Below are 10428 nucleotides of genomic sequence, written 5' to 3'. Positions count from 1 at the left end.
GATTCTTCTCCAACTTGTTGATCTACTATATGATGAACGTATGCAAATGGATTTTTTGCAATTGAAGAAATAAATTGGACAGTTTTTGATGGGAAGGAGAAGAACATAAATGATGTTTTACTCTGTTTCTGTGTTTGTGATAATATTTGATGAAGGCATTTCAGCGATATATGATTTTCTCATTTTGTACTTACATCTGTAATCTTTACCCTTTGAAGGTCATATTTCTATGTTGCTACATATCCATTTATTAACTAAAGAACTGAATCTGTTTGCAGATTGAAATGAAATTCAAAGGTAAAGCTTGCAGTGAAATAAGAGAATCTGCGTTTGGTTTGACAAAACGGCTTGCTCAGACTGCTCAGGAGACTTTTGGAGATTTTGAAGAAGCTGTTGAAAAGGATGCAACTAAAACCGCTGTATCTGATGGAACTGTCCATCCTTTGACAAGCTATGTCATTAATTACGTGAAGTTTTTGTTTGAGTAAGTTCAGCTAATCTTGCTTTTTATTCTTATGTCCCATTCTTTGGGGCTGGATAAGATATAGTTCCATACATACTACTTTTATCTAGTTGTTGATGATTGAGCTATTAAAGCCATAGTAACTCACCCTGTAAGGCTATATCTATATTGAAATCTTTCATTTATTTCTTTCATATTTTTTCATTTTTTTTTCTTTCTCTTTTAGTTTCTTAGTAGTCTGTGATTTTGCTTCAAGATATTTGTGGTACATTATGTTACTTGAAATTTCTGTGTATATGATTTGACTTAAAGATTCAATTATATACTATTTTAACTAAAAGTTTTAAGGCTCTATACAAAATTACAAACACTCAAATATGGCCTGTAATTTGGGATGTCCTACTTTGTTTGGTCATGCTGCAATGAGAGAAAATTTTCACCTTAAGCTAAAAAAGGTTGAGAACTTATTTCTTACATACACAACTATTTAACACAAAGCCTTGTGAGGCAGAGTTTTAGAAAATCTCAGAAACGAGATCTGAAGGGAAGTTCTGGTAGTCGTTGAGAAATATGTGGAGAGGAAAACTCTTGGATTGCTAGTAACATTTTTACATGGGAAAGAGTTGTGGTATCACAAGAGATGTCCTAACCTCTTGAAAAACAAAATATTTGCATGCCTGCTATAGAACAGAATCGGATACCTTCTTATAATTGCTTTTTCAAGGGCTTTATGGTTTGAAGCTTGTTTTAGGGTTAGGGTTTTAGAAGAAAAAGATTGAGGTTCACAGGTTGTTAATGGGTTCAAAAGAATGTAGGTTGATGAAAGGTGCAAAATTCCTTCTTTTTTTTTGACAAGTAATGGAAAAATATGGTTTAGAAAGGGTTCTAAGGTATGTTTTGAAGGGCTGTCTGGTGGCTAGTGGGTAGGAAAAGTACAAGGCGTTTAGGGTTAGATTTGGTAGGAGAAAGGATTTGATTTGGGGTTGCAAAGAGGTGAGGAAAAAAGTTGAAACTTGAAATCTATCTAGGGGTCGTGAACCGTAACAATAAGGGGGAAGGAAAAAGAGAGACAAATACACCAGGACTCTTATTAAAAAAATGACACTTTAAGATTATTTAGTAGTAGAACAAGACGATTGACAGGTTGGAATGGCTTTATCTGTCAAAGGGTGGTAGGATCACTTTGATTAAAAGAACCATTTCCAATTTTTCTACTTATTTTTTGTCCCTTTATCCAATTCTAGTTGAAGTTGCTAATTGTATTGAGAAACTTCGGTAGGATTTCTTGTGTGGCAGAGTTGGTAATGAGTTTAAATTCCATCTAGTCAGTTGCTCAAAGACTTTTACTCTGTTTTACTTGGACGATTTGGGGATTAGAAGCCTGATTTTGTTTAACCGAGCTCTCTTGGGAAAATGGTTTTGGCGTTACACCACTAATGGGGAGGCTTTATGGGGATCGACGGTGGAAGTTAAATATGACAAGACAAGGAGAAGGTGGTGTTACAATGCAGCTTTTGGGATCTATGTTTGGAAAAACCTTAGGAGGGGCGTGGGATTTCTCTAGATTTGTGAGATTTGAGGTGGGAGATGGGTCTAAAATTAGGTTTTGGCATAATGTCTGATTTGGTGATTAGACCTTGAAGGCATTTTTTCTAGTGTTGTTTAATATTTCTCGTTATGAGGAGGCCTCGGTGACAGACCATATGTTGTTTTCTAATGACACTTTTCAGTGGAATATCTTTCATCATATTAGTGCATGATTGGGAGGTGGATATGGTTACTTCGTTCTTTAATCTTTTGTATTCAATCAGGTTGAGTCGAGGTGGTGACGATAGAATTTGTTGTATCCCTTCCAAAAGGCAGACGTTCAAGGTCAATTTTTTTTTTTTGTTTTTTCATGGGCTTAGCCCCTTGTTGAGTTTTCTTTCCCTTGGAAGAGTATTTGGAGCAACAAGGCCCCTTCAAGAATAGCTTTCTTTGTTTGCACAGTTTTAGCAATTGGGAAGTTTTTGACTCCGGATAATCTTAGACAAAAAGCATGTCATAGTTAATTAACTAAATTCATGCATGACTTATTTACCCATCTCTTGGAACCATATGTTTGTTTTGCAATTATTAGTTTTCATTGCATATGAGTGTATGTTAAGTTAAATAAATAAATGTTTTAGCTTCTGGAGATTTGTTTATCTTTTAGTAAGTATGCCTTGCGGTTTCTTTTTAAGAATGATTTAACACTTTGTTCACATGATTGACTTGAAGCTTTTGCACTAAATTTTTACAGCTACCAATCAACCTTGAAGCAACTTTTCCAAGAGTTTGATAACAAAGATGGAACAAGTTCACAGTTGGCTTCCGTAACGACGAGAATAATGCAGGCTCTTCAAACCAATCTGGATGGAAAATCTAAGCAGTATAAAGATATTGCTTTGACCCACTTATTTCTCATGAATAATATTCATTACATGGTCAGATCTGTTCGTAGGTACGTCATGTATATATTTATATCTGGTCATAGTTCTTTTAGAGCTTTACAAGCTTCGTGTATGTGAATACTGGTAGTTTATTTTTTTATAATTTTTTTTTTCAGGTCAGAAGCCAAGGATTTGTTAGGGGATGATTGGGTGCAAAGACACAGGAGGATTGTGCAGCAGAATGCAAATAGTTACAAAAGGAGTGCTTGGTCAAAGGTAGTGCTCTTCTACTCACACTATTGAATGATCTGAATCATTTATTGATTTGTAGCTTTGGCTGATGTTGCTTGGATTTGTTTTTTGAAACATAATTATATAATACATATGCAAAAACATGCGGCGTACTTGGGGTTTGTGATCATTTACAGGTTTACACTTTTTCCTCTTGGCCTCTTGATTCACCATCTGAACTCTAAACAATAGTTTAGAGTTTTGTTTTTCTTCTTTATTTAATACACTTATAGAAGCACACAAGCTCACATTGTGCTACTTATTAATCTATCTATTCTTATCAATGATGTCTTGGATACATTATATCTGTGAGCATGGTATCATGGTTTTTATCTTTGTTGCCTTCTTTGCTGGATGTGGACAACCTGAACTTTACGTCTATTTTCTCAATATGATACAAACTCCAAAATAAATCCCTTTGTAAGCAATGTGAGAATGAAGAAGGTACAAGTAGTAAGCGAGTTAGAGAGATCCACTCTCGTTCTTCAGGATGTTGTATTCAGTTAGAGTGAGACGGGAATGTGAAGACAAGTTTTGGTGGTTCTTTCCAAAAGAGGTTTGTTCGTTATTAGATCCTTTTACAGTGTCTTGGTTCGCATCAATGGCTCTCATTTCCCTTAGTAGAGTATTTAGGGGACTAAGGTTTCTTTGAGAGTGGCCTTTTTGCTTGGTCAGTGGCCCTAGGTAAGATCCTTACCATGGATTATATGAAGAAATGGCATGTCATCATGGTTGATAAATGTTGCATGTGTAAAATGAATGGAGAGTTTGTGGACCATTTTCTTCTCCATTGTGAGGTTGCCGAGACTTTATGGGATGTTTTCTTTAGTTGATTTGGGCTATCTTGGGTTATGCCTAGACGAGTAGTTGAGTTATATTCGTGTTGGTGGATTGCTGGTAGTGCTCCAAGTGTTGCTATGTAGAAGAAGGTGCCTTTGTGTCTGTTGTGGTGTCTATGGAATGAAAGAAATGACAAGTTTTGAGGACTAGGAAGTCTTTGGAGGAGATTAAGTCTTTATTTTTCTTTACTCTGTATCTTTGGACAACAACTTTTGTTTTTCGTGTAGTGATTAGTTATTATGATTTTCTTGTTCTTTTTTTTCTTCTAACTTGGTGCTTTCTCATGTATACTTCTTGTGTACTCGGGGATGCCTTACGCTTTTAATAATACCTCGATTACTTTAAAAAAATATATATTTAATGATTCTTTTACCATATTCCTTTGGTTAACTGTTTGAATTAACAGTTGCGCTCATAGGGAAAATTAACTGTAATTCTGTTATCAGTTTAGCTCCTATATTCAACACCCAAATTATTAACCAAGACACTTAAATTCCTGTATTAATCAAGATTGATGACTCAAAAGTGAAAGCAATTATGAAGGGCAACCCTGAATCCACACATAACTTAAGACAGTCAAACACCTGGAATTTTCTTCAAATGTCACTGAATTAAAATAACTAAAATTAACAAGTTCAGTTAGGTGTCATAATCAAACCAAAAAGAGAAAATGCTAAGAACTTCAATTTATGCCAGTATCAAGATCTAAATCATACTTCAAAACTTAATTTTTTATACTTTATGCATGTATATATATAATTTAAGGTATAAGTTGACTATCTAGTAGCTATGGATAAATGAGTTAAAAGATTGAAGTCAAAATTTGAAGATCTATAACTATTTTTGGGTTTCAATAAATTTAAGTATGGGATAGAGATTTGACAACTAATGCTTTTCACAAGTTCAACCTTAACATAGATTCAACTAACCTCCTTTCACATTTTGATGTGAAGCTATGTTGCTCACTCGTAATTTTTCTGTCATACCTGTGTCAACAATACACAGCACGTGTGTTTATGGGATGCGTCCAACCTATAGCCAAAATTATGGACACTTTTCCTCTTGTCATCCCATATACGGAGAGAACCTATTCTTTGACAGAGAAGAAAGTTTTCCACCTTTTTTTTCTTCGAAACTTTGCTACTTATACATTTCTAAATGGTTTGCACATCGTCTATGCTGTGATTTTAGATGATTTGACACCAATCAAACTTTGACATTGCTGATTGGACACAAATCAAACTTTGACCTTGCCTGACACAGCGATATAGTTCTTCGGTAATACGTAGATAACATTAGCGTGTGAATCCATATTACTAGTTAATAGCATGTGCTTTGAAGTAACAGAACTGTCAAGACTGTCGTTGGTGCTGTGCTGTTGGTGCAATTTGTATCAGTTTCTCTTCTTGTTTCAATTTTTGGGTATTCTTTTGAATCAACCAATTGTTGATACCTTTATTCCTAGAAATTTAAGTGAATTAACAGGTCTGAAGAAGGATTTTTCTCCCGGTATTTGTGCCTAAATTAACACATTCAAGATTGTATATCTTTTCTTTTACAAGATCTAATTTTTCCTACGCGTTTTCCTGCATCAGTTGGTATAAGAGCCAACTCTCTCCTTGCATCAGTGTTGCCAAACCCATATCCAAGTTCACATAACATAGGTTAGGGTTGTATCTCTTTCCCAGTTTTATTAAGTACAGTAATATTTATGGTTTGCTGGGGGAGATTCGGGGAAAATTTCTTTGGATGATCCAGGAGATAACTAGTAGGAGTTGCCAGAAGTGAATTCGAAGTACATGTTTTAATTTGGCATATTCCAACTCTTTGATTTAGTTTCATCATATGCACCAAAAATCTGTTTATAACTGCCTTTTTTTCTTGTATTTTTATCACATTTAATTTGAGTTCTTTATTCTGAAATTTGGTATCTTGTGTAGTCCTATAACCTGCTAACCATATTTAATGCCTTCAAATTACTTATGCCCCTTTAAGATTTTGATCTGGAAAGGAACTGGTTTTTGTTGCTGACTGTGGGTGATTTTTCCTTCACAGATTCTTCAGTGCCTCTCTATCCAAGGCCTAGCCTCATCCGGGGGTGGGAGTTCGATGGGTGGTGATGGAGGAAATAGTAGCGGAGCTTCAAGAGCATTGATCAAAGAGAGGTTGATGAGAAGTTATATTTTATGGAAGTTTTTTCAGTACAGTATTTTCGTCATAATTGTTTTGACTTGGTGGGAAAAATGTGTTATGTTATCAGGTTCAGGACATTCAATATGCAATTTGAGGAACTTCATCAAAAACAATCTCAGTGGACGGTTCCTGACTCGGAGTTGCGAGAATCTCTGAGGCTTGCGGTTGCCGAAGTCTTATTGCCTGCCTACAGATCTTTTGTAAAACGTTTTGGGTGTGTTTTCTCAGTTTTAAACCAACTTATGATATATATGTACACAAACACACATACATGCATGCGTGTTTGCAAGCATATGATTTTGTGTATGCATGTGTATAAAAGATGCACCGTATGCATGTGTATAAAAGATGCACCTTTCGTGACGTGTTTATCTCAAAATCACAATGAGGTCTATGCTGAAAATTTCACTGATCAGTAATTGATAACAATACATGTGCATGCTCTTTATAGAGATACAGTTGATATAAGTTACTGGTCCCAAAACTATGCCAAATGTGTATGGATTGGATTTTGTTTGGTGTCATCTAATTAAACCTTGATAGATTGGCATATTTTCTTCCTCACATGTGGTTTTTTGTGTTACAGGCCTATGGTTGAGAGTGGAAAGAACCCTCAGAAGTACATCCGGTACACGGCGGAGGATCTTGAACGAATGTTGGGTGAATTTTTCGAGGGAAAGAACTTGAACGAACCCAGACGATAGATTTGAACTACTCTCTCTCTCTCTATGTGATAATGAAGATGATATGGTTGACCATTGGCCTTTGGTGTGTTGCTACATGTCTCCCTCCCTCTGTGGATAGTCTTGGTTCAGTTCTAGAGAGGTTCTTTTTACAGTGCAGCCATCGTGCTACACAACCTTGTATAGATTGTACTGCCTGCATTTGTTTTGTAAAATTATGAATAAAAGAGGGTGACTATCTTCTTCTTTCACAAAAAGCCCGTGTATTGCGTTGTGGTGGTTTTCCAGGTGTTTATTTTAACCAGATATATTTAAGATTTAGGTTGTCATACAAGAGCTATTTCAGTTTCAAGTACTGTAATGTTTCTTTTAACCTTTTTTTTTTTTTTCTCAAGTTTTTATGAATATTTTTGTAGAATTTTTGGAGGCCAATATTTGGTGCCAACAAATGATGTGATTCTTCTGCGAAATTTGCGTAATCATTACTTTCAAGTGTAATAAAAAATATGGAATAATTGTAAAAATACTCTCTGCTTGAGATGAATTTACAAGAACTCACTTAATGCTTTTTATTTCTTTATTTTTTAATTTTTAAATGCAGTGGTCATTTAAATATTACAACCTTGATGGTATATTATGTTTAGTATATGGAATGAGTATTTCATTGGAATAAAAAGAATAGCCTTTATTAAGAATGGAAGGAAGTTTGGTTCGCAGAATGTGTATTTCGTTAGAAAAAAGAATTGTTATTACTAGGAATAGATGAGTGTGAAATGAAATAGTTATTCACATTTTTTAGTTTGGTAACAATATATGTGTTCTAATTGGAGTAGAACCAAAATTATAAAAATCCCACATTTTTTTTCCTAAATTCAAATTAAAATTAATTAATTTTTTTTTTTAAAGAAAACATTTGAATTGCAGGACCTCGGGTGGTCTCACCACCCCTGGAGTACCTTAGGGGTCCACCTCAAGGTGACTCAGTGGGATGCCCAAAAATTTTAAAATCCTAAAAGAACTACAATAATTTGAAAAACAACCGTTTGCATTAACCACTTTCATAATGCAACCGTTACTTGCAATTGATTTAAAATTTTTTGAAAAAAAAAAAAATTCAACTTATAGTTTTTGGCCAAATGTTCAAGGTTAGATCACACGAACGTTCGACCTTAACCCTAATGATAAGCGCCGAATGTTGCACATTCAAGCCCCTTAATTTACATATGTTAGTTTTTTAGCGTTGTTATTTGTTTGATTTTGTTTTGTTTTTATGTTTCAGAGATTTAAATGACAAATACAACAAAACCATTGATTTTTGGCTTAAAATGAAATTTATTGTAGCAGGGCACTGTAGCAGTTTACTGTATTGGATACTGTAGCAGCACTGTAGCGTGTACTGTAGCAATTGCTATAGCGGGTTACTGTAGCTACAGTGCGTTCGAGCGCACACGTGCGGCAGAGACAAAAAGGAGTCCGAAATTGAGAAGGAAAGTTTTTTTAGGTCTCCCAATCCGACTAGGAGATTGAATTACGATTTTTCTGGAATTCTTATGGCTTCTAGGGTAAATAGGCCTCTAGGCATTGAGAAAAAAGACATACCGCTTTCTAGAGTAAAAATTCCACAAATTGTCTGTGGAGCTTAGAAGATCATGAGCGGTTAAACCAATTGTGGGGTATTGATGTAACCCTTTCCAAGCACAATAGTTTGATTGTATTTAATTTCTAGTTTTGCAATTTTATGCATGTTGATTGTATAATTCTGAGGATTGCTACAGTTAATTTATGTTCTTCATATTAAATGCAATTGTTCTTAAATTCCAACTCAATATTAGTAAAATTCTTATCTTGTCTTAGAAAGTATTTTATTGTATTGAACTCAAATCATTCTTATTTTCTGTGATTATAAGAATGATGGTTATACAATGGTTCTTAATCGACATGCAATCAATAGGGTTAGATAGACCATACCTAGGAAAAACGGATAGTACTACACTCTAATTTAGTTAATTTAGGTAGACGATCCGTGCCAACCAAAGATGGGTTATGCTATTCCATTGATTGTATAAAATTATTTTCATGTATTTTCTTGTTTAAATTATAACATGCATAGAATGAATTGCTAGAATTAAATATGGTTAACCATTGATGTGCGGATAGTGGTGAAGTCAATACCCTACTCTCTCTCTCTCTCTCTCTCTCTCTCTCTCTCTCATATATGTACTCTCTTTATTTTCATGCACTTTGAATTTACACAAACAAATCATTCTCTTTTGAATTAAGTTAATTTTAATATTTCAAATTTGGATAATTAAACCCTTGCAGTCCTTGAGGTTCGACACCCTCAATGTAGCCCTATCTTACGGGATTTGTTCTATTGTGAGTGGTAATTTTATAATTGATATTTTTTGTCACAAAAATACCACATCACCTAACATGAACGTTTGACTATGGACCATATCAAACGTTCAACTTGCAACATTAGAACTGTTGGGTAATAGTACTCCAAACGTTTGAACCATAGCATCGAACATTTGATGTCAATCTGAAAAGCAATTTTAATCCATCCACCTTTTCAACTTTTTGCACGCTTCTCCCTATAAATAAGACCCTCCCTTCAACCCTCACACCTTAGACCACACCCTACACTCTAGCAACCCTAATCCTCGAGTGAGAAATAGATTTTAGATAGAGAATGAGGACATTTTAAAATTGTTTGTCATCTTCAAGGTAAACCCTTATGTACTAAGTTGGTTTTCATGTTGTTTTAGGATTTGCATGCTTCTTATAAAGTTTTAGAGTGCAATGATGAGTATGTGCTATTATTCTCCTTGAAAAGCCAAAAGGTTTTCAAATGTTTTAAAATACCTCTTTTGTTCTTAGGTTTTCATGTTGTTATGATTTATTATGTTCTTATGTATATGCTAGGAGCCTAGGATGAGAGTTACTATGTACTGATTTAGAAACAAGAACCTTGCATGCATTCTGACCGAACATTCGGCCTTGAGTCCAAATATTTGACTAAGAGCTCGAACGTTTGAACAATATCCATAATGAGAAATTATGATTTTGTGACCTATCTAGTTTGCCCCTTAGTTAGAACTCTATGTATTTTCAATACACTCTCTTATAATGCTAGAATGTGTTTCATTATAGCAAGAATTCAAGATGTTGAAGGATTTGAGCGAACGTACGAGGTAAGTAAATATTTACGACTGCTTTCTATAAAAACATGTGATATATTAGCTAATTGAGTATGTGTATGTTATGAGCATTATATTTCTTATTTAACTGGGTAAACAACTTAATAATTGATTAATAAAATGCATTGTATGACATGGTACACCGGTACGTGCAGTATAATGACCATGTGCTTACTATATAGGCTAGATTCTATGGTCAAAATGTGTGTGTTTATATGGGCATTGGGTCCAATGGTTATTCATGATCGGCTCAACCAATAAAAACATGTGATATGTCAGCTAATTGAGTATGTGTATGTTATGAGCATTATATTTCTTATTTAACTGGGTAAACGACTTAATAATTG

The 10428-nt window shown here is 34.5% G+C and overlaps 1 protein-coding gene across 1 annotated transcript in view; it reads left to right on the top strand.

Moving 5' to 3' along the window:
- Positions 1 to 7233, top strand: part of LOC132187151 (exocyst complex component EXO70A1-like) — a 17509-nt gene extending 10276 nt beyond the window's left edge. The window contains exons 7-12 of the mRNA XM_059601354.1: positions 279 to 484; positions 2745 to 2945; positions 3051 to 3150; positions 6061 to 6170; positions 6266 to 6412; positions 6785 to 7233. Of these exons, the coding sequence (XP_059457337.1) occupies positions 279 to 484; positions 2745 to 2945; positions 3051 to 3150; positions 6061 to 6170; positions 6266 to 6412; positions 6785 to 6902 (882 nt within the window). The 3' untranslated portion in view covers positions 6903 to 7233. The remainder of the gene's footprint in view (positions 1 to 278; positions 485 to 2744; positions 2946 to 3050; positions 3151 to 6060; positions 6171 to 6265; positions 6413 to 6784) is intronic.
- Positions 7234 to 10428: the final 3195 nt, after the last annotated feature.

This window comes from Corylus avellana, chromosome ca1 (genome assembly GCF_901000735.1).
Source record: "Corylus avellana chromosome ca1, CavTom2PMs-1.0".
In the NCBI taxonomy this organism is placed as follows: Eukaryota; Viridiplantae; Streptophyta; class Magnoliopsida; order Fagales; family Betulaceae; genus Corylus; species Corylus avellana.
The sequence above is the reverse complement of the archived record's forward strand: the minus strand, read 5'-3'. Positions and strand labels throughout refer to the sequence as shown.